We start from the raw sequence: 25737 nt of genomic DNA on the forward strand, positions 1-25737 counted from the left end.
AGGGCAACTTTCAGCATAACACAGATGTTTTACAGTGTGGAGAGGGAGCTCTTAAAATAAAACGGGCACCAAAAAGAAAGTGTGATTCAAAGCAGTTTGTGCATTGCATGTACTGCAAAGGGATGTTTGTACGGAGAGATCTGTGGCGTCATTTCAGATGATGTTCCTCAAAACCAGCAGCTGACAGTGAAAACCAAGGGAGGAGGAGAGTTTTGGGCCTGGCGTCTATGGCAGAGTCTTCATTCACTCAGCACATTTCTCAAGGAGTTTGGAAACTCTTAGGTGTGATGAAGCAGGATGATATTTCCGCTGTTGTCAAAAATGACCTGAGTATTCTTCAGCTTGCACAGTCTTTCTTTAACAAACATGGGCATGACCCTACCAAATTTGAGTACATTCGACAAAAACTCCGTGAAGTTGCAAGATTGTTGTTGACTTTGCGTAGAGAGTTTTCAATATACAGTCTTGAAGAAGCTGTGAAGCCTGCCAATTTTCATAGACTCATTCGAGCGGTTCAGATGGTGTCTGGCTATGATGATGATGAGAGTCACTGCTACCAAAGCCCAAGCCTTGCTCTAAAACTGGGGCACTCGTTGAATAAGATTAGCGAAATCATTCACTGCCGAGCACTGATGTCTGAAGACAAGGAACTGATCGCGTCAACAGAGACCTTTAAAAAACTCTACTCCTCAAAGTGGTCTGAGATGATCTCACACACTGCTTTGGTCACACTGAATGAGGCCAAATTTAACAAGCCATCAACACTTCCCTTCACTCAGGATGTCCAGTCCCTTCATCGGTTCCTTGAGAAGACTGCACATACGGCTTTTCAGAAACTAAAAGAGACGGCATCTCCTCAAAGCTATGCAGAACTGGCCAAAGCAACACTCGCCAGAATCATTGTGTTCAACCGCAGACACGCGGGAGAGGTCTCTAAAATGCCGCTGAAGGGCTTCAATGAAAGGGACGGCACTTCTCTCCATGATGATGTTGCCATGGGCCTGAGCAAGTTTGAGCAGAAACTCTGCAGCCATTTTAGTCGCGTTGAGATCAGGGGGAAGAGGGGAAGAAAGGTTGCTGTTCTTCTCCTGCCTGATATGGTCGATGCCCTGACGCTGCTGGTCAGCAAGAGAAGTGAGTGTGGAGTGCTGGACACTAATGCTTTCTTGTTTGCTCGGCCAAACTGCCAGAGTCACTACAGAGGCCAGGACTCCCTCAGAGTGTATGCAAGTGAATGTGGAGCTCAGAATCCAGAATTTCTCCGATCAACTCATCTGCGCAAGCACGTGGCTACTCTCTCACAAATCCTAAATCTGAAAAACAATGAGTTAGATCAGGTCGCCGATTTCTTAGGGCATGACATCCGCGTCCACCGCGACTATTACAGGCTGCCAGAAGCCACTACTCAGCTTGCTAAAATATCAAAGCTACTGATAGCCATGGAAAAGGGCTGCCTTCCTAATCTTCAAGGCAAATCGCTTGATGACATTGAGATTGAAGGTACGTCCATCTTAGTGTAGGTTGCACAGAGGGTCTTTTACACTCACAGGGAGGTTTAAGGAAACATCTCTGAAATATGTCTTGTGTTCACTGTAGGATGTAGTGTCATTTGGCATGTTTCACAAATGGGGTGTGATTGTGTTATTTGACTTCTGAATGCAGATGTAGATGTTTTTCATGTTCTGAATTTCATTTTTCATTGAAGATGAGATCAGAATGACGGATTCTGATGACAGTGATCCTGAAGAAAGTGATTCTGACGATGATGCTCTTGCTGGAGCTGCAGGAGACTCCAGTAATGCTGGTATGTCAACTAAGTTGTTGTTTCAATGTAATCAAAGTCAAAATTATATTCTATTAGTTCAGCATTTCTAACAGAATATTACTAAAATTAGGGATGCACCAGTATTCTATTGGTATCTGTAGGGATGTGCCCAAATCCAATATACGATATTCGGAAAGGTAATGATTTGTACTATGGTAACCCTAAAGGGAATACATACGATATATAGGAGATATACAGTCGTGGCCAAAAGTTTTGAGAATGACATAAATATTAGTTTTCACAAAGTTTGCTGCTAAACTGCTTTTAGATATTTGTTTCAGTTGTTTCTGTGATGTACTGAAATATAATTACAAGCACTTCATACGTTTCAAAGGCTTTTATCGACAATTATATGACATTTATACAAAGAGTCAGTATTTGCAGTGTTGGCCGTTCTTATTCAGGACCTCTGCAATTCGACTGGGCATGCTCTCAATCAACTTCTGGGCCAAATCCTGACTGATAGCAACCCATTCTTTCATAATCAATTCTTGGAGTTTGTCAGAATTAGTGGGTTTTTGTTTGTCCACCCGCCTCTTGAGGATTGACCACAAGTTCTCAATGGGATTAAGATCTGGGGAGTTTCCAGGCCATGGACCCAAAATTTCAACGTTCTGGTCCCCGAGCCACTTAGTTATCACTTTTGCCTTATGGCACGGTGCTCCATCGTGCTGGAAAATGCATTGTTCTTCACCAAACTGTTGTTGGATTGTTGGAAGAAGTTGCTGTTGGAGGGTGTTTTGGTACCATTCTTTATTCATGGCTGTGTTTTTGGGCAGAATTGTGAGTGAGCTCACTCCCTTGGATGAGAAGCAACCCCACACATGAATGGTCTCAGGATGCTTTACTGTTGGCATGACACAGGACTGATGGTAGCGCTCACCTTTTCTTCTCCTGACAAGCCTTTTTCCAGATGCCCCAAACAATCGGAAAGGGGCTTCATCGGAGAATATGACTTTGCCCCAGTCCTCAGCAGTCCATTCACGATACTTTCTGCAGAAGATCAATCTGTCCCTGATGTTTTTCCTGGAGAGAAGTGGCTTCTTTGCTGCCCTTCTTGACACCAGGCCATCATCCAAAAGTCCTCACCTCACTGTGCACGCAGATGCACTCACACCTGCCTGCTGCCATTCCTGAGCAAGCTCTGCACTGCAGGTGCCTCGATCCCGCAGCTGAATCAACTTTAGAAGACAAAAGTTTTGAGAATGACACAAAAACATTCTCCAAGAGCAACTTCTCCCAACCATCCAAGAACAGTTTAATGATGAACAATGCCTTTTCCAACATGAAGGAGCACCTTGCCATAAGGCAAAAGTGATAACTAAGTGGCTCGGGGAACAAAACATCAAAATTTTTGGTCCATGGCCAGGAAATTCCCCAGACCTTAATCCCATTGAGAATTTGTGGTCAATCCTCAAGAGGCGGGTGGACAAACAAAAACCCACTAATTCTGACAAACTCCAAGAAGTGATTATGAAAGAATGGGTTGCTATCAGTCAGGATTTGGCCCAGAAGTTGATTGAGAGCATGCCCAGTCGAATTGCAGAGGTCCTGAATAAGAACGGCCAACACTGCAAATACTGACTCTTTGTATAAATGTCATGTAATTGTCGATAAAAGCCTTTGAAATGTATGAAGTGCTTGTAATTATATTTCAGTACATCACAGACACAACTGAAACAAATATCTAAAAGCAGTTTAGCAGCAAACTTTGTGAAAACTAATATTTATGTCATTCTCAAAACTTTTGGCCACGACTGTACACGCAAAATATATTTCAGTGCTTTCTCTCACAATTATATTGCTGGCTTATAATGGGCTGGAAATTAAAAATCACACAGAATTACTATAGGCAACAGCAATAATCAAAATATGGACATTTATTATCAACCAAGAACACACAAAATACATGACACATTGAATTTATTTGGGTGAATAAAGCATAGTTTACTACATTACATACTTTTAAACTTGTTTAACACGCATTTTAGACATAAAAATGTAACATTTTAAAAGTAGCATAAGTCTATTCAACCATCCGCTGTAATCGCTTTTTACGGAAATATCGCTAATTCTTGTGCCGGTGTGTTGCTGATATCTCAGCCGGTGAAGAGCTGCTGTTCGCAGCTGCTGGCCTGGGTTGTTGTATAGGAGACAGGCTCAACCCAGCGGTTGAATAGAAAAAAAAATAACCCAGCACCTGGGTAAAAATATTATAAACAACCCAATATAATGATCCAGCAGGCTGAACCCAGCATTTGGCTTAAAAAAATAGTTGGTGGATTTCACTTAAGTTTTTGTTTGTTTGTAAGTCACAATTTTAAGTTGTTATTAAAGTACTTCTAAAACACATTGGTCCCTGTTGTGTTGTGTATTGTGTTTAAGATCTGGTGCTCTTTAACCACCTTAGTCTTGATAATGCAGCATATTGACACGTTTGTGTGTTGTGTATGGTCATGTACCAGTAAAACACATTGGTCCCTGTAATCCAGAGAACTGACATGTTTTGTGTATTGTAAAACGAGTGTCCTCATAAATCGATAAGACCCTATAAATCCCAATTATGTAATAGGCAGGAACATTTTAGGAGAGGCGTGGCTGTCCTTGTTTACCACCAAAATATCATGTTGTCATATTATCCATTCTATTGTGTGTAAAGAAAATCCAAAGTGGTATTTGTGTTCTGCAGAGTAAAACAAAATTTATGATAGTTTTATCATTTCTGTAGGACATCGGGAAAGGTGTGTCCCCTTAAACCACCATCCAACTGGTTTGGCCATCAAAGTCCTGCTAAACCACAAAAACCCGTGTGTGTGTGTGTACGCACTTGGATGGGTTAAATGCAGAGCACCATTTCGAGTATGGGTTACCATACGTCACGACTTAAATGTTTTAAATTATTTTTAAATCACTTTGTTTTTATATTTGTGTTTAATTTCTTGTTATTATTATTATTATTTTTAATGACTATTTCACATCCTTTTATGTAAAGCACTTTGAATTACCACTGTTTATGAAATGTGCTATATAAATAAACTTGCCTTGCCTGTCAACATGAAATAATCTATGTGTCAACTAGCCTATGGTATCCTATCTTTAACTTGCTGTGCTTGCCACTATCTAACTTATATGAATGTATATGTATGCATATATGAATGTATCATATTTATCCTAATTATATGTCAATGTCTATACCTTATCTATCAATATCTTAATAACTTTTAATCTAGCCTAAATATTATCAGGGCTCTCAAGTTTTGAAGACAGGCAAGAGTGACATCCTCCAGACCCCCATGTCAGGGGGTCAAAGGGAATGGGGGTGTTCCATTAATAATATTATTATTAGTGTTTTTGTTGTTAATATTAATAATTGCTCAGCCTTGCAGAAGAAAATATTTGACACATGACACTGACATTTTAACCAAATACAAAGTGTTTATTCAATTTTTGAGTGAGTGAGAGAGATTATGACTGGTGCTGTTTGTTGTAAGTGTTTGTTGCCTTTTTGGACTCCTTTATCATTTGTGGTGTTGGCTCCCATTTGAAACAGTTCGGCTCAAGCCCAGCCATTTTCAGGGTCATGATTGAGGACAATGTCCCGTCCAGAGACAAGCTGTTTTGTGTTGAGGTTTTGTTCAAACCAACCATCGAAAATACCCTCTCAGCATCAGCATTAGAATGTGGAAGCACTAAAACCAAGGCTGCGATCTTTGATAGCCTCCCAAATTGGTTCAAGCCAGTCACCTTTGAAAAAAGGAACCAGGGCAGGGCCTCTATTTCTCAAATGTTTTCCCTTCATCGTAATTACTAATGAGCAAGTCATGTTGTGTGCAAAATATTTCTTACCTTGTTCTTTGTTGTGGACATTCTTCCCAAAACTCCTCAACATCAAAGACTGTTGGGTCCTGGGGCAAGGCAATGTCCATGAGTTGGTACTCCATAAACTCCTCACTTACTTGGTCTTGTTCCTTTGGGTCATGAAAAGGAAGGAGTTCCTGAAATCTTAAAAGAGCACATGTGTACAAGACTGATTAGAATACAGTGAGAGACAGATTTATTTTGTGATCATGACCATTAAACTTAAAAATATATAATCAGTATGTGAAAATCCTTGCCTGTCTACAAAGTATAGGGCATCTTCAACCCCACACTCAGCTCTCAGCTGCACATCAATAAATCTGGCATGCTTCAGGAGAGCATCTTTCAAAGGGAGTTTATCCATGGCATACTCCACAGCTCTGACCAAAAAGGCCAGTGCTGCCTGCTGGAATTGTTGAGCCTTCTGTGATGTGACCTCTCCAGCCTCAAGGAGCCTGTTGAGCGTAGCTCTGGTGGTGAAACCCACATTGAGTTTTTCTCCTATCACATAGAGAAAGCTAATCAAATACAGGTATCTTATAGGATATCTCTGGGTTATACAAGTTTCAAGTTTATTGTCATATACACATAAATAACATTTATCAGTCATGAAATTTGTTGTGCTCAAAGTAATCTCAACTTTACAGATTTTTTTTTTAAAATAGAAAGTAGATAAATAGAAGAGGTAAAATAAAAAAGGATTAATTTAAGTTGAATGATTAATTCTAAAAAGTGACAAGTGTGCCATTTAGGAGAGTGAAGATGGTGGAGTAAAGATGGTGGAGTAAAGTTCAGTATTCTGATGGCTTGAGGATAGAAGCTGTCTCTGAATCTACTAGTGCTGTTTCTGATGCTCTTATATCTTCTACCAAATGGCAGAGGGGTGAGTATATTGTTATTGGGATGCCATACTTTTTAAAATTTTGTATCCATATTCCATCATCAGAAAGACCACTCAATCCATAGAAAATGTGTATTTGTTGTGAATAAGCATACAGGTTTATCTCCCTATGTTACTTCAAAGCATTACCTGGCAGTTGGTGCAGTGAGTCCTTGAATGGGATGTCATGGACTTCTCCTCCTCTAATGTGCCTACCATTTTCGCCACCTTCTCCGGGCCAGCATCCTGTAACCTGCCCTTTTTGGGGGGCTTTCCTCTCAGGGTGAATGAAAGGATGCTTAGTTGCCTTTTACCCGACATCTTTGAAAGACAGATGCAATGATTAATGCATCCATGGCCAGGATATAATTATAAAATATGACATGATTTTAAAAGTGACCTATAACTATGCAATACACTTTAATTAATTTAGTGCTAATAAAATTATTAAGCCTATTGAAGAGAGATATATTTATAATGTGACAACGAAAATATGACAAGGCCTAGACTACTTGTTCTGAGATGTTGTCAGTGAACAGGCTGTAACACTGTTGGCTAAGTAACAGACACTCATGAAAAACTGATGCTAATTTATCTGGGAAACATTCTCTAACAGCAGTCAAGTTGTCAATTGTTTGTGTCAAACAAGTTGTGAATTTGTTGTAACATTAAAACAGGAGATCATGACTTACTCTGTGCTCAAAGTGATGTTCGGAGTGCCAGTGGTTTCCTCTGTGGGTGAACGAGGAAGATGCTGAACAATTCCAGGATATGCTTTTTTTCATTGGTTGTTGCGTTAAATCTTACCCGGATACAATAGTGCAATTTTCTGATTGGCTATTGTGTAGCCCATTTCTTTTTTTGATTGGCGGATAAGTGGCAGGCTCGATTAAGAACTCCAGGGGAGACGCGCTTGATTCCTGCCGGGTTCCATAGTGAGAGCGGCGCGACCAGATATCGTTTGGGCGCTGCGGCATATTAAAATATATTATAAATAGTTTTTCTGCATGAGAAATACAATGTGTGGCGGGAGTGCGTGACAAAAGACCAAAATGAGTGACTGTCACGCTCAATGCGTGACACTTGAGAGCCCTGTATTATTAACCAAATTACACTATAATCGCAAAATCTTTCTCCTCTCACAAAAACCCACGAAGTGACAGATGTGCGATTTGTGTCCAACCCTGTCAATCAAACGCAGATTCGGCAGGTATGCCATTCCCCGATGCTTCGAATCGCCTTAGTCACGTAACATGGTGTTTCGAATCACGCCTCGGAGCAGTTTCGAAACATCTGCGCTTCGGGATCTCGGCACCGTGTCGATTAGTATATTAGATCTTCAGGAGCAGATCAGAGTTGTATTTATCTTATGAAGCCTCTTCACTGTAAAAAAAAAAAACTCTGTGGGATGTTAAATACAACACATGAAAATCAGTTCAATTCTACCTACACTACTTATTTGTTTACAATAATAACTGCAACGGATTCGAAAACATGCTGATATCAACATTAATGCAAATGCTAACTGTTTAATGCTAAGATCTACAAAAAGATTTGTTAAAATTCTTCATAACAAATTTAAAAAAGTTAAAAGTTAAGAAAGAATGGAATCAGCCTGTAGTCTATAGATAGATCTACAGCAGTGGTTCTCAAACGTTTTACACCAAGTACCACCTCAGAAAATATATAACAACCAGCAGTATTCGTTGTGCTGCTGCTTTTTCAAAGCTGCCTTCAATGTTTCGTCACAAGACAACTCTATTAAACTCTCCTGCTCACCAACAGTGAAGTCCTCTGAAGCCATTTGAGAGGTGTCAATGCTGAAAGGGTTTCTCATCCAGCTGCTAGCTTCATCTTCATGCATCATGGGAAATAATCACGAAACTGTTCTCTGAGCGACACGAGGCATGCAGAGATGTTCTCCTTGATTCACCAAGCATCAGTTCATTGTCGGACAGAGAACTCTCCAAAGCAGGGAAAGCTGAAACATCACCTGTCTTGATTTTGATTTCAAATAACTCCAACTTTTTCAGCAGTGCATTGATTTTGTCCTGCACGTCAAAGGCATTGATGGAGAGTCCCTGTAGTCCCAAATTCAGCTCGTTTAAATGTGAAAAAATGTCAGACAAGTATGCCAGCTGACTGAGACAGACAAAAATGTCTGACAATGGGAAATTTGTGTCCTGTACACTCAAAAAAATGACTCTTTGAATGAACATAAAAAAATCATGGAAAGGATTTCCACATGATTAACTTGCTTTATTTCAGCATTATGCAATTCTGTTATTCCAATTTAATGTACTTACGTTGGGTCAACTTAATTTATTAAGGTTGATTCAACTTATTTACTATGGTTGGGCACAGCTTAATTTAATAGTGTCAGCCCAACTAATTAGCAATGTTTTGGACCAACTAATTTATTTAAGTTAGCCTAACAAAAGTGCTTAATGCTGAAAGAAAGCCATTTAATCACATGGAAATCCTTTCCATGATTTAATTACATTACTTCAAAGAATAGCTTTTAGAGTTTTTAACAAAAACTCTAAAAAAAAACTCAAAAACTCTATTTTAGGGGGCGGTTTGGGATTGCACTACAGTATGGTGCGTGTCACTAAGTGAGTGAGAGAAGATAGTTTTAATGGCCTTATCTTAACCTAATTTTAAATCTAATGGGAACACACAGGAAACCCCATCCACTCCAACTCTGATAATCTCCATAGTGAACACATAAATTAACATACCAGGTATTGCTTCACCAGCTTCTCTGGATCTTCATTAAGGTACACGCAGAGACCTTTGAGGATGCATTCTCTTCTGACTTCAATAGTGTGAGTCTTAATATAAAGATAAGAGAAAAAAACAAAACACTATGAACACCATTTCAACAAACCAGCAGTGTAGGTTTACACACTTAAGAACTTTAAACTAAATTCACAGGAAGTCACAACATAAAAGTGTTTGCTAGTATTGTATACAGCTTAGATGTATGTTAATCCCTTTGGGATAGTATGTTTAAAAGTTTTTAAGACAAATCTTTGTTATTTTACTATCATTTACTACTTTGTGTTTTCCTTTAATCATTTCAAGCTTCAAATTAATGCATCTTAACCTAGGTAACCTACCTGAAGATGTCACCTAAGACATAATTTTGCCTGAAATGTGTGAAGAACAGACCATTCCACTTTATATCATTCAAGTTTTACGATAATCACAGTGACCAATGTGGTAAGAATACCTGCCATCTCCATTTAAGACGGGACGATAAAAGGGACAGCTTTTGAGTGCTTTGTCAGACGTGTATAATAGTATACAGTGCCAATGCTTTTTCTGTGCTTCAAAACTGCATTCCAACAGATTCCAGAGTTTTATGATTTCAGAGCAGATTTTTCAGGATTTAATGATTGCCCCTCACTCTTAAACAGATGACCCCTAATGGGGGAACAGATGTGGTGCTCAAAGTCATTTCTACAATGACCAAGTTTTAAGTGATTTTTGTCACTTTTACATTGGTATCATACCTGGGTTATGGGTGCCATGATGGTCTTGATTTTTTTCCCTTGAACTCCACCTTTCTTGGCATACACCTTCATCAGGTTTGCAGAGTGAACATCAAGCTCGGAGAAGAGCTTTGACTGCAAATGGATCGTTGTGATTCTCTTGAACTCTGTACTCACCTACAAAAAACATAACAAAAAAGGTAGACAAAACTCAGTTACCTTTTTGGTACACATTTGAAATAGCAGTTCTATCTGTTCAAGAAATGTAAATGCATAATACATGTATTTATCTAAATATTAGTTTACTTTGTCAGAAGGCCAGCAAAGGCTGCTATTGCTGGCCTTCAGTAAATCCTCATCAGTTTGAGTAAACTCAGATTCTGTCAACATGTATTGTGACACATCCAGTGCAGTCATTCTCTTACCTCACGCACATTGAAGAGAGCTGGCCACCTCATTTTGAAATCAGCTATCATGGGGGCCTCCGAAACTACCTCTTACCTTCTGAGTGCAAAGGTCTTGTCCATCATTGCCGCCAAATTGTGTTCATTGTTTCTCTTATTTACTTCTGAGAGGAGTGCCACTCTTATCTCTACTTGTGTCTCTGGTGTTTCACCGGCCGGATAGGTGGGGCAGTAATTCACTTCGGCTTTTTTCGGCTTCTTTACACCATATGCAGGACTGCATTTGCTCTCAGGTTTGTGTGTTAAGGCATTCACAGTCACTTCAGGGCATCCAAGCCGTCGGAGTTTTGTTCGGTAGTTAGCAAGTTTATACTTCAGGCTTGTCTTCCATCCACCAACCCAGTCACTGAACCTGGCTCTTTTAAACATGGATTTGTAGTTACCAGAGCTTCTGCTACCTCATCAAACTCCCTGTCAGAGAGGTACACTTTGTACTGGACGATCGTTTCAGCTAAGCCATCAAGAACAGCAGATTTAAGTTTTGTATCAGGATTCAACAAAGCTCCAGTTTCTTTAAAAGCAGCATTGGCCCTGTCCAGCTGTAGCTGACTATCATAAGCAAACCGGGACATGGGGAAGACAATGGGCCAAACAGTGGATCTCGAGGAGGTGGACTCAGGAGAAGACAATATGTCTGTATCAAATGAGCTACCAGCAGATGAAAGGGATGAGGAGTCATTCAGAGTGTGGGAGGCAGCAGCTGAGTAGAGAGGGGGCGGGGTGCCATCAGGCTGGGCAGGTGCAACCGAGTTAAAGATGACCTTGATGGAGCTTTTGTCCTGGATGTCTGACATTGAGACCAAGTTGGTGAATTCATTCCCAAACTCAACATCCATGAATTGAAGCCTGAAGTCCCCATCTACTCCACATTGTCTCTTAATTTCCTGTACGAGTTCAATGAGAGTCTCTGGCATACCACCTGGAAGGATCAATCTCTGGGAATTGTTTTCTCCAAGAATGATTCTGAGTTTCACTGGAGCAGCCATTTCACGATCACCTGAATGAGGATAGAGAAAATTAAGTTTAAACAAGGGTAATCTGATTTTAAAACACCAATGAGTACAAAAGTAGGGAATGCCATGCCGATTTAATATGGCTATGAAAAAATCATGAAATAAATGAGAGAACAGTGATTTCATAATACCAAACTTATTCCCAAACTGTTTCACTTCCATTTTGCATTCAAATGAATGGGCCGTGATTATCAAAGCAGATCAAAGCAACAAGACCAGGGCAGCACTACCACTACCAGTAGGTGAAAAAAGACAAAAATGACAATGAGAAGGAGAGAATAGAAAATAAAACGAGGAGGAGAATGATTTGAAGAAAGGTGCTGCTGTATGTGACTCTGTGCCATCCCTCTGCTGTTGCTTTGGTCTGAATCTGTACCAATTATGCTCCATTCATTTGAATATATGAAATCAAAATAAAGAGCTGGGAAATAAATGTGGCATTATGAAGTCACACTTCCCTGAAATAAGACAGTCCATTGAGATCCATTTAATATTAAAGAAAACAAACCTTATGTTTACGTATCTTTTTAATGTCACCAGTCTTAGAGGTCCAACAAAGTAGTCTGCCAAAGGGTAGTCATCTGCCAGTTCACCAAGTTCAGTCAGTACAGTTTCTCTGGTAGGATATACACTCAGCTCAAACGCTCTGAAATGTTCCCTGTACCACCCAGAAAGCCTTCTAACCATGAAACACAGTCTCTTCTGAACAACACAAATCTGAAGAATCTCCCCAAAGTCAGGGAGTCCACTTGTAGAACCATGAGCAAGTATCAACCCTTTTCTGAAATGTACACCTTTGCTTGACACACACTTGGAAAGGTGAACTTCAGTTGTACCAGGGAAGTTCTTTTCAATAGTCTGAGCTATTTCTTGTTTCAAACAATCCAGAGGGACTGTTGAGACGTTTGTAACCTCTAGGGATGTTTCTTCAAAACTGGATGATCTCAAGTGATATGAAATCATGAGCTGATGCTTAGTGGCTAGCGAGAGGGGCACATTTTTAAAGCAATTGGTGTGTCGCACAACCTGCTTAAAAAAACTGTGTTTGGCCTCAAAACGCATTGTCCAGAGGCACACAAGAGGCCCAAACATCCTTATCAGTTGAGGATAGTGCTCCAAATAATGATGTTTTGGGAGCAGTTGCACACCAGGGAAGAGTTCTTGGTACTTTTGTCTGTGCTCAGAAATTTTGCCCTCAAGATAGGCAATGGACTCATCTGTGTGTGTTGGAGCAACCACAAGCTCTACAATGTCTTTTAAGTCCAACAGTATTTGCCATGCCATTTCACCCTCAGGCACCAGGTGCCCAATTATTAATGGGAGTAGTCTTATTAGAGCTCAATTTTCATGGGCGTTTCCACCTATTGTTGCCCTAGTTGAAAAGGTGTGTGGGATCACATGTGGCCTATTTGTCTTGTCGGCCCACTTGTAAGGGAAGTGCAGGATAGATTTGTTGAGGGTTTGAAGACTGAAATACTTCTTGGATATAAGCAATGCCAAACACCGTGCAAGCTCCACTGGCACTATGCCCTCAAACAGATCATGCATAATATCTGGAGGATAGCCTGTGTGAACGCTGAAGTGGGCAAGCGTTTTGGTGATAACACAGTGTCTTTTCACCCCAAAACAGCTTGTACCATTCTCCTGAGCTGAGGTCACATGAGAGTCATGGAGTTCTTTTGTCCTAAGGGTGAATGCACCTGATTTTACCTCTTTTGTTTGGATGTCTGTTTTTGTTCCTGTGCAAAATCGGCAGATATACCCACTAGAAAAGCTCTCATTAAAACCTGCAATACTGTGAGCCCCCAAGTTATCTGCTGCAACAACCTGAATCGTACCTTTAACAAATCTGCCAAGTAATGGAATGAAAACTCCGTCTTGCTCCAGAGTTTTCATGTCTTGAAGAAGAGGATGTAAGACACGGTCATAACCATACTTATTTACATCATCAGTTTTACACAACAATGCCAAGTAAATTGATGATAGTGATGAATATGAGCCTGGAGGCAAATTACTCAGAGTCCAGTAGATTCCATAAAGCTTATGTTTCCTGCGAGAAGTACCCAGAGGATTGCAGACCTCAAAATCATCTACGTATAAACGTAACAATATCCTCATCTCATCCCCTGACAGAAAAATGTTTTGCTGGAAGTGTGAACCATCCTGAGGAGATTTGTGAGTGTGGTGTTCACCACTCGCCATTTTACTCTGCTGTGCTCTGTGGTTTTCAACTACCCTGTCCACAACATCTTTCTTAAAGAGTTGCTGCAAAGACTTCAGTACAGGAACATACTGAAAACTTCTGTTTTCTTTGGCATCAAGAACATATTCAATGGGTTCTACAACGTTAAAGCTTTCTTTATAATACTTGTTGCGGAGATAAGTTGAGCTTAGGGGACCTCCCTTCTCTATGGCTTTGAGCAATGGATTAGAAGTGCAGAGAGCAGTTGCTACTTCTGTTACCGCAGACCTATCAGTTGTGGGACTATGTTTCTGAAACACCCCTTCAAGAATGTCAATGGAGAGGGGTAATGTTGCTGAACTTAAGTAGTGCAGTTCCTCTAAGAACTCATCAATTTTTTTGCCTGGGACATGTGCAAAATGCTCTAACTTAAGCAACGCTGCTGCAAAATTATTCTCAATTACTTCAGGCAAGTTATTGGTTACATCTACATCACTATTTGAACATGCACTGTCTGCTTCAACTGCAGAGTCATCTTGATTGCCTGCATCTTCCTCAGGATTATAAGAGGATTCTTGTGAAACTCGAGTGTTTCTAACTACGTCTGGCTTGAAATCTTTCAATGTATGTCGACTGTGTTTCCTGTTCTTGTGAGAGTGAAATGTTCCGTATACATTTGTTTGAAAATTACAACCCCCAAACATACAAGGAACAGTTTCATTACTCTTCAAATGAGTGCCAATGTGTGAAAAATAATCCTTCTCTGTAGGAAGATCACTACAAGTGCACAAATGACAACTATATGTTGACAATTCCTGTAGCTCCTGGGTGTTTTGTTTAGGATGGACTCTACTTAAATGAATATACAAAGCATTCCATATCTTAAAAGTACATGGGCAGTTTATGTGTGGGCATGGGTAACGTTGCATATGCCGGTGCTGAAGTCTAAAATGTTTTAGTAGGTCATATCTACCAGACAGAGATAGACTACACGCCTTACACTTCCACATCCCTCCCCCACCCCCACCCCAATAGAAAAAAAAATCTAAACAAACTGGGCAAATACAGGTTTAGCTGGACCCTAGCATCATAAGCATGTCAACATTGGAATCAGTCAGTAAGACAAATTCACTGTTTTAGGCCAAAAATATTCAGGTCTGGCAAAACTTACAAGTAACTATTGAAATCACAAACTTGATGATGGCCGATGACCCCCTTCACCAGTACTCATGTGGTTGGATGGCAGACAAGTGATGTTCTGAAAGAGATCCGATAAATTTACAACCATTAAAATATTTCGCCATGAGTTATGGAGAACAAAGATAAATGAAAGCAATAGTAAAAACATAATACAGGACAAGATGAGCTGTTAAGAAGGAAACAGAAAACCCAATATTACAAAGACATCTTTACAGCAGTGGACTGCTCTACTTTTTTCAAAAAGAGAGCCCTAAAGTGTGTTCAGTAAACCACTATTTAATTAAAATGATGATTTATGTTGTGCATTTTTCTACTCACTGTACCAAAAACATATCAAACTGTGACTTTATATATTTACTCAGCTGATTTGTGTACACTGTTACACCCCTAATCTGAGGGACATTATAGTGCAACAGTTGCGGTACAAAGTAGGAAAAAGTGCAAATATATAAATTAGAGATGCATCACTTTGCATCAATTTTAAATCAACGCCATACATAAAATGTATTTATCATAACAAAATTTAAATTTGATGTTATTTTCACCAAACCTGGTTTTCCATTAAATTAGGCAGCATATATTAATCAAAGTCAGACTATTTTCTTTACTTTAGGCAAAAATGCTGAGTAGAATAACATCCTTGACCATACTTCTGGTCACTTTTAAAAGCTAAGAAGGAAGGGTGTATTATTCCATGGTATTCAAACCAATTATCTAGCCTTTCCAGGGTCAAAATTAAGGAAAATATACATACTCACCTAGTAAAATTAGAATCACTAGAATCAAGTTACAGTAGTCAATTTTGCAAATGTATTTTCATATTGGTTGGTTGACGGAACAATTTTTATAACATAGGTAAACGTAAGCATTTTCACATCAGCACCAGCATCAGACTGTTTGAGACCCCTTGAGACTATAATTTTATATATGTTTTTGCGTACATTTCGACTACCTTTACCAGGGCTCGACTTTTTGACTCATTTAGAATCGCCTTTGAACGCTGGCTACGAGCATTCACAAACATGTCCTTAAAACAACCCTTAACGTTCGTTTTCAAAACTGTGCAACTCACCGAGTGGTTAGTGGTGTTCGTTGATGATTAAAAACAAATAGCGATGCGAAATACAGTTTCTGTCGTGTTTTATTTGGCATTTTGTAAAATCCCATTGATTTCTGTTGGAGGACTCATTGCTCGTTGATATTACTGCGCTTCAGACTCAAATATCGAGCGGAAGTTTATCTGTGGTTGTGAGGTATCTGAAAAATTGTTCCACTATAGCAAATAACACGGATTGAAATCATACATTGCGCCGATATATTTGTTTTTAATCATCAACGAACACCACTAACCACTCAGTGAGTTGCACAGTTTTAAAAACGAATGTTAAGGGTTGTTTTAAGGACATGTTTGTGAATGCCGGTAGCCAGCCACTCTGAAGCGGTCAAAAGCGAATCTAAACGAGTCAAAAGTCGAGACAGGACCCATCGTCAACATTTCTGTGTCCACTACTCTAGTTCATCCATAAACCAGAAAAGAGACTCAAAGTGTTAAATACCAGAATTATCCTTTAACTGCGAGCCAACTATCGTCACGTATGTTAGCATGAATGTGCCAGCATGACATTAACGGCCTGAGTACAAAAATAACAAACAAGCATGACCAAATATTGCTGAAAATGATGGACAGCCTGCTGATGACTTTATACACATCGTTTTGTAGATGGATGAAAACAGATTTTATCTTACCTTTTCCAAATGAACTCCAGGCAAGTTCTTCATGTGATAATCTCGTTATTTTCCGAAGCACGCGGTTTGTCATCTCCCGTGATCTCGCTAATCCATTTTCGGTGCAAGATCAGTCTGACTATATTGAATCACGTTATCTCAACATGACTGAATTTAACAAATGTTAATTTGTTGAATTTCATGCTTATCCTACATTATTTTATCACGTTCACCTTTGAAACATGAAATAATTTTGTTAAAATTACACGTTATGCTTGTTTTAATGTAATAACCAGCTAATTTCCTTTTTTTTGAGTGTAAGAACATCTGGACCTCTGTGCAATTCGAAAAGCCTCGAAAGCACTTTTCCTCTTGAAAGCCACCTTACTTCAGTATGAAGCAAGAGTTGGACATGCTCACTGCCCATGTCCTCACACAGCACACGAAATAAGCCAGCATTCATCAGTCTGGCCTTAGTCCAGCACAGACTTCAGGTCATCAGGCATCTTCTTCACTGCCAGCGCCTCATGATGGATGTCCAGCGCATCTCAGGTGTGACGACTTGTCATAGCTCTCGCACCGTCTGTACACACTCCCACACACTTTTTCCAGTCCAGACTGTTCTCTTGGATAAACTCATCCAGTATCTCTACATGTGCTCTGCTGTAGTTTGGGTCTCACGTGACTGGCAGAACATAAAGTCCTCCTGAGCTGCACCATCATATTCATATCTCACGTAAACCAATAAATTGGCCAAATCTGCAACATCTGTTGTTTCGTCAAGCTGGATGGCAAAATATAGACTGTTTTTAATACGCTCAATCAGTGTCTTTTGAACATCTTCAGCCATGCAGGTGAAAAACAAGTACACTTCCATAATATACTTAAAGTGCTCTATTTTTGCGCACTAATTTTGTACTTAATGTACTAAAAAGGATTCTTTGGTACTTCTTAAGATAAACTTAAGATCATCTAAGTGTACTCAGCTGTGCTATTTTGAGACACCATGAATATGAACTAAAATGCACTTTTCAAATACTATCTTTGCATATTTAAAGTGGTGACTAAATACTACAAGTGTACTACAAGTGCTAACTAAATACATTTTTTTAAATGCAAAAATAGTCTCTTTGGCTAAAGGTAGACACAGTTGTTCTCCAATTGTGTGTGGCGTACTGGCTTTGGCTTTCCGGAGGCTGGCATCATGTGAAGCTTCCTGTGCTTTGGTTATGGGTGTACCGCAGGATTGAATGGTGGACTTTGACTGCTTAAGTTCATTACGTTTTGGTAAAAAAAAAATCCTCTGGTTTGTGCTTAAGCGCCGTGTGCTTGGCTGTGAGATGCAGTTTGAGAAGAGACGGTTTCATTGCTAAGAACTTTGTCACATACAACACACTATGGCCTGGGCTCTTTCTCCTCCCCGCTCCAAATAAAACCAAATTTGATGTAGTTCGAGTCATAATTTCACACTGTTTTGTGTTGTTTGCTGCTGCAAGCAGATGCTATGGGGACTTTACCAGCGCTACCAAAGTAATCATTGTTAGCACCTGTGCTTGGTTCACTCCCCAGACAGCAAGCAGTGTCGGCGCAGATCCAGCCCACATCTGGCCCGCATGGATTTCACACGGGCCAGATGTGGGCTGGATCTGGGCCAAAACTATGTTGCTGTCTGGGTCTCGTCCCCTTCCGTTCTTGTGCTTGAAACATTCTCCTCCTGATCCACACTTCTCTTGCCAGATTGAAGTTTTGCTGACCTTTTCATCATTTGTGACCCTGGACAACAAAACCAGTCTCAAGTGTCAATTTTTCAAAATTGAGATTTATACATCATCTGAAAGCTGCATAAATACGCTTTCCATTGTTGTATGGTTTTTTAGGATCGGACAATATTTGGCTGAGATGCAACTATTTGAAAATCTGGAATCTGAGGGTGCAAAAAAAATCTAAATATTGAGAAAAACGCCTTTAAAGTTGTCCAAATGAAGTTCTTAGCAATGCATATTACTAATCAAAAATTACGTTTTGATACATTTACGGTAATACATTTACAAAATATGTTCATTGAACATGATCTTTATTTAATATCCTAATGATTTTTGGCATAAAAAAAAAAAATCGATAATTTTGACCCATACAATGTATTGTTGGCTATTGCTACAAATATACCCCAGCGACTTAAGACTGGTTTTGTGGTCCAGGGTCACATTTAGCCACCTTGCAAACTTTTTAAAAGTGATTTTAACTTTTTTTTTTTAAATTCAGTTTTTCCTCTGCGTACCACTAGAGAGAGCCGTACCACACTTTGAGAATCACTGATCTATAGGATACTTTAGTAATTTATAGTAAATTAACCAAAGCTGTGCTTGTTCATATTCTTCTTTGTTGGCTAACAAGCTTAACCTCTCTGTTGTTGTTCAATTTATACATTGACAGTGCCTCTCCCAAATTACAAACATTAAACAAGAACCAAAGTAGAACAATTTTAAACAACAAAATGCCACCGTAGCAAATAGGAACAGTTGTTTCCGGTGTTGAGGCTCGTTTCAAAAGAGCCTCGAGGGGCTTCATGTAAAGCCTCCGTAAGAGAAAGTCAGGTGGGGCCCTACTGTATGGCCGTACGTTAGTCCAAATAAAATTAAATGATTTGACGAAAACAAAACAAATCTCGGATAACTCGCCAATTAACAAGTCCCGACATCTTAAAACCGTAGGATTTACACAACTGAATAAATGGCCATGGCAATCGGAGTATGAAGAATAACTGTGAGAGTCAGTTGAAACTTGTCTGCATTTCTGAGTCGCACGTAAACCTTTCGTGGGTGATTAGCTTGGCGCTCTGTTAGCCGCTTAATTAGCGTTGATGCTGCTTGAAGCGCGGTCTCAGTTTCTTCAGTTCTTTCCTCCACCTCCACCAGTCTGTCGTTTGTTCTCTTCAGTTCTTGTTTAATGTCGGAAAGCTGTACCTTATTATCCCTTCTGAATTCTCCGAGTTCGTTCTCGAACTTCAGATTTGCCGTTGTCCTACTTCTAGTAGTAACCCCTTTCTCCATTGTTGCGTAAAATATTCATAAGGTTTCATAAAAACTGATTTTTGGGGGTTATCATCAGGGAGCTAAAAAATTAGGCTGTCATTCTTTAGGTGGCGTAACCGGTGCAAAATATGATTTTAATAGACTTGTCATATTTTAGTCATTAATGAGCCCATGTTTTTTGGACATTTACGCAGGTCTTTCATTAAATAAGTTTACTGAATGTTTGAGTATTTATGTATAATACAAAGAAAACATGCACTATGAATACATAGTTAACAGTTAGTGTATATCCTTTATTTAACACAAACATTGATATGTATACGTACACACACACTATTATTTACATATTCAGTTGGAATTTAACATTTAGCCAAAATAATTTTTTCTTCTTTAAAGTTGATAAACCTTTTAATCAAATAATACACAATAAGGAATAATATTTACTTATTAAAATAAGTATTAACATTTGTTATAAACCGGTATACTCATTTATTTGTCTTCTTGCCGCTGGCTGCAAGCGACAGCCTCTTTTTAGCGACGGCTGACGTCCGGTTTTAATGGCAAGTGCCGTTAGCAACTTCCTGCTGACAGCTGCCGATTTTTCGCTGAACCCTTTCTCAACTAATGAGCTGGATCTCTCTCCTACTGATTTACAAGTATGGATGGGTATCGGTAAGGTTGTATTGGTGTTACTATTCTTACAATCCTGCTTATTAAACATACTTAACATAGTATGAAACAACTAAACATAATATGAAACCCATAAGAAAACAAAATGCTATAATTTATATCATGAAGCAAACTGATATACAAGAGAAAAACTTTTGGCATTGTTCTTCGAGGAGGAACTCCATCTTTGAGTTGATCTGAATCTCAGCTGAATCTGCTGGTTATGAAGGTAAAATGAACTTTATTCACTGTGAAAACTTTAGATAATGTTTCTTTGTCATGTCGCTTGTAATGAAAGATTTATCCTGACGATACAAACACGATTCCAAAAAACACTGTACAAATTGTGAATAAAAACAGAATGCAATGATGTGGAAGTTTCAAATTTCAATATTTTATTCAGAATACAACATAGATGACATATCAAATGTTTAAACTGAGAAAATGTATCATTTTAAATTTCATGGCATCAACACATCTCAAAAAAGTTGGGAGAAGGCCATGTTTACCACTGTGTGGCATCCCCTCTTCTTTTTATAACAGTCTGCAAACGTCTGGGGACTGAGGAGACAAGTTGCTCAAGTTTAGGAATAGGAATGTTGTCCCATTCTTGTCTAATACAGGCTTCTAGTTGCTCTTAGGTCTTCTTTGTCGCATCTTCCTCTTTATGATGCGCCAAATGTTTTCTATGGGTGATCTGGACTGCAGGCTGGCCATTTCAGTACCCGGATCCTTCTTCTACGCAGCCATGATGTTGTAATTGATGCAGTATGTGGTCTGGCATTGTCATGTTGGAAAATGCAAGGTCTTCCCTGAAAGAGACGATGTCTGGATGGGAGCATATGTTGTTCTAGAACTTGGATATATCTTCCAGCATTGATGGTGCCTTTCCAGATGTGTAAGCTGCCCATGCCACATGCACTCATGCAACCCCATACCATCAGAGATGCAGGCTTCTGAACGGAGCGCTGATAAAAACTTGGGTTGTCCTTGTCCTCTTTAGTCCGGATGACATGGCGTCCCAGTTTTCCAAAAAGAACTTCAAATTTTGATTCATCTGACCACAGAACAGTTTTCCACTTTGCCACAGTCCATTTTAAATGAGCCTTGGCCCAGAGAAAACACCTGCGCTTCTGGATCATGTTTAGATATGGCTTCTTTTTTGACCTATAGAGTTTTAGCTGGTAACGGCGAATGGCACGGTGGATTGTGTTCACCGACAATGTTTTCTGGTTGTATTCCTGAGCCCATGTTGTGATTTCCATTACAGTAGCATTCCTGTATGTGATGCAGTGCCGTCTAAGGGCCCGAAGATCACGGGCATCCAGTATGGTTTTCCGGCCTTGACCCTTACACACAGAGATTGTTCCAGATTCTCTAAATCGTTGGATGATATTATGCAATGTAGATGATGATAACTTCAAACTCTTTGCAATTGTTCTCTGAGAAACTCCTTTCTGATATTGCTCCACTATTTTTTGCCGCAGCATTGGGGGAGCTGGTGATCCTCTTCGCATCTTGACTTCTGAGAGACACTGCCACTCTGAGAGGCTCTTTTTATACCCAATCATGTTGCCTAATAAGTGGCAAATTGGTCCTTCAGCTGTTCCTTATATGTACATTTAACTTTTCCGGCCTCTTATTCCTACCTGTCCCAACCTTTTTGGAATGTGTAGCTCTCATGAAATCCAAAATGACATTTCAAAATGTCTCACTTTCAACATTTGATATGTTATCTATAGTCTATTGTGAATAAAATATAAGTTTATGAGATTTGTAAATTATTGCATTGCTTTTTTATTCACAATTTGTACAGTGTCCCAACTTTTTTGGAATCGGGTTTGTATTTTATTGCTTAATGCGTTATTGTGTTACATTTGGTAAGGAAGCACCATCAGATCTGAAAGTGCTGGATCTGAAGATGATCTACTTACTGTGATATCTTTGTGTATGTGTGTGTAGAGCAGACGAATTATTGAAACACTTCCCACATGCAGTGCAGTGATACGGTTTCTCTCCAGTGTGAATCCTCTCATGTGTTTTCAGATTTCCTAACTGACTGAATCTCTTGTCACAGTGTGAACACTTGTACGGTTTCTCTCCAGTGTGAATCATCTCATGCTGTTTTAAATAGCTCGCTGTAGTAAAAGTCTTTTCACACTCAAAGCACATGTACTCTCTCACAGCAGTGTGAACTTTCTGATGCATTTTCAAACTTTGTAGACGTGGAAACCTCTTTCCGCACAAATGACATGAATGTGGCTTCTCCTCTGTATGAACTTTCAGGTGTGTTCTCAGGATTGAATCTTTTAAAAATGTTTTGCCGCATTGATCACATGTGTACGGTTTCTCTCGAGTGTGGATGTTCATGTGCTCCTTAAGGTTTGATGAGCGTATGAAACTCTTCCCGCACTGATCACAAGTGAACGGTTTCTCTCCAGTGTGGATCATCTCATGCCGTTTTAAATGGCTCACTTTAGTAAAAGTCTTTTCACACTCAAAGCACATGTACTCTCTCACAGCAGTGTGTATTTTCTGATGATGTTTTAAATATTGTAGACATGAAAAACTCTTTCCACACAAATGACATGAATGTGGCTTCTCCTTTATATGAACTCTCAGGTGATTATTCAGGATTGAAGCTGACAAAAATGTTTTCCCGCACTGATCACATGTGTACAGTTTCTCTTTAGTGTGGATGTTCATGTGATCCTTAAGGCTTGATGACTGCGAGAAACTCTTCCCGCACTGATCACAAGTGAACGGTCTCTCTCCTGTGAACTCTCATATGTGTCGTAAGGTGTCTTTTTAGTGAGAAACTCTTCCCGCACTGATCACATGTGTAAGGTTTCTCTCCAGTGTGGATCACCTCATGTGTTTTCAGATGTGATGACCGACTGAATCTCTTGTCACAGTGTGAACACTTGTAAGGTTTCTCTCCAGTGTGCATCATCTCATGGGTTTTCAGACTTGCTGACCGAATGAATCTCTTGTCACAGTGTGAACACTTGTAAGGTTTCTCTCCAGTGTGAATCATCTCATGTGTTTTCAGATTTGCTGACTGATTGAATCTCTTGTCACAGTGTGAACACTTGTAAGGTTTCTCTCCAGTGTGAATCCTCTGGTGCTGTTTTAAACAGCTCACTGTAGTAAAAGTCTTTTCACACTCGAAGCACATGTACTCTCTCACAGCCGTGTATATTTTCTGATGTACTTTTAAATGTTCTGGATGCAAAAAACTCTTTCCACACAAATGACATGAATGTGGCTTCTCCTCTGTATGAACTCTCAGGTGTTTCTTCAGGTCTGAAGCTCTCAAAAATGTTTTGCCGCATTGATCACATGTGTACAGGTTCTCTCTAGTGTGAATGTTCATGTGCTCCTTAAGGGTTGATGATCGTGTGAAACTCTTCCCGCACTGATCACAAGTGAATGGTTTCTCTCCAGTATGAACTGTCATGTGACGCTCTCGATGACATTTGTCTGTGAAACTCTTTCCACACTGAGTGCAGGTGAAAGATTTCTTGGCCCTTTTTTTCTTTAAATCTTTCTGTTTGGGGTTTTCTCCACTTTTGACACGATTTTTCTCCTCAATATCTTCAATCAACTCTGAAACGAAATTAAAAACAGTACATTTGTCAGTAATAGAAAAGTGAAAGGGCATAAAACTTAATCCTGATATAACAGCAGAAAGTAGATAATTGCAACACAAAATTGATCATTTTGATGCAGTTTTATAAATTATACGTCCCTGAAACTTCCCATGAATGAAGTACACTGATCTTCAAATTATTAGTTTTAAAATATTATAGGCACAAACCTCATGTTTCTATATGGAGAATGATTAAATATGTTTTTATTTTCTTGTTTTTATTAATTTATAATCATTTATTCATATAATCATTTACAACCATTAGTCATTTATGTAATGTATTTTTTTTTTTTTCATCAGGTTTATGGGATGTTGTTGTGCAGCAAAATCTAAGTTTTTTAACCATCAGCATTATTAATGAATGAATGAATAATAAACAGCAACCTGTTTGTTGTTCAGTATCTTCAGTGTGTTTGATTCTGCAGGGTTCTGGATCTCTCATCTTCTCTCTGTCCTCTTTAATAAACTCAGTCTCTGCAGATTTCAGCTCTTCCTGATGCTCTGATGCTCGTCTTCACTCATAAACTGATGGGAATATTCCAGCATTTATTGGTGAATTGCTGAATGTGTGATTGCTGTGGGAGGAGCTTCACTGATGATGTGATTGTTGTGGGAGGAGCTTCACTGAATATGAATTTCTGTGTGGAAAAGCAGATTTGCCAAAATCAACAAGTGTTGTCTCTTTGTAAATCCTTATATTACTATATTATATTACAGCAGTGAACCGTGACTTTTGAACCGTGGCCCTCTCCTCTATCCTCGTCGGTGGAAAAAGCAAACTACCAGCCTAGCTTACAGTGTCTTCTCCTAAAAGTCATCTGTGTCAGTTCCACCTCAACAAACAAGAGGCTATTCCAGCCTTAATGCGGTCACATACCTGACGAGAAGCGCAGTTCTGCTCCACACCACGTCTTTAAAATTCACACACATTGTTTTCTATGAGTGTACACATGATCCCAGCTGGGTGCTGTTCAAATGCCAAAAGCCTATGTGAAATGTTAATTATTTCACCAAAATCAGAGGGATCATACAAAGTGCATGTTATTATTTTATGTAGTACTGACCTGAATAAGGTATTTCACATTAAAGATGTTTACATATAGTCCACAAGAGAAATTAATAGTTGAATTTATAAAAATGACTCAGTTCAAAAGTTTACACCCCCTTGATTCTTAATACTATGTTGTTCCCCGAATGGTCCACAGCTGTGGGATTGGGTTGTGTATTGGCAAGAATCTGGCGATACGATACGTATCACGATACAGGGGTTGTGATACTATATGTTGCGATACATTACGATACTATAAGCAAAGCGATATATTGTGATATTCCTTATTTTAGGAATATGATATATTTTTAGGAAAGCTGTAATTAAGAGCACACCACCATATGCAAACCTTAACAAAAAATAAATAAATAAATAAATATTTAACCAGAACACAGTGGGATCTGCATTTGCATTAATCAGTCCCTTTAACATTCAACATTATTAAACCTGTTTTTGTGCAGTACGAGTAAAGGGGTGGGGAATTAAAGTGCTTGCAGGATTCTTTAGTTAACTGTATAATATGTATAAAATGTATTTTATAAAAAGACCATATATATATTTGTTTTAGACCCTGCTTTAAAAACATTCTCAGAACCTTTCAACGTTTATTTCACAGATTTTTCAGTTTGTATTTATGTTCCGCGTGGAATCGCCGAGACCACGGCACGAGCACCGCCCCAACTGCACAAATA

At 39.2% G+C, this 25737-nt stretch overlaps 2 protein-coding genes and 1 pseudogene across 2 annotated transcripts in view; 1 reads left to right on the top strand and 2 right to left on the bottom strand.

Annotated features, from left to right (window-relative positions):
• The window catches only part of LOC131536492 (gastrula zinc finger protein XlCGF57.1-like), a 173747-nt gene extending 149246 nt beyond the window's left edge, over positions 1-24501 (bottom strand). The window contains exon 1 of the mRNA XM_058769458.1: positions 24382-24501. The gene's annotated coding sequence lies outside the window, so the exon portion shown is untranslated. The remainder of the gene's footprint in view (positions 1-24381) is intronic.
• Positions 228-5749, top strand: LOC131536497 (uncharacterized). The gene is made up of 3 exons (XM_058769471.1): positions 228-1500; positions 1706-1804; positions 4554-5749. Exons 1-3 carry the CDS (start codon positions 228-230, stop codon positions 4730-4732), a joined length of 1551 nt encoding a protein of 516 aa, XP_058625454.1. The 3' UTR covers positions 4733-5749.
• Positions 22244-24510, bottom strand: LOC131536488 (gastrula zinc finger protein XlCGF57.1-like; annotated as a pseudogene).
• Positions 24511-25737: the final 1227 nt, after the last annotated feature.

The sequence above is a fragment of the Onychostoma macrolepis genome, chromosome 03 (assembly GCF_012432095.1).
Source record: "Onychostoma macrolepis isolate SWU-2019 chromosome 03, ASM1243209v1, whole genome shotgun sequence".
In the NCBI taxonomy this organism is placed as follows: domain Eukaryota; kingdom Metazoa; phylum Chordata; class Actinopteri; order Cypriniformes; family Cyprinidae; genus Onychostoma; species Onychostoma macrolepis.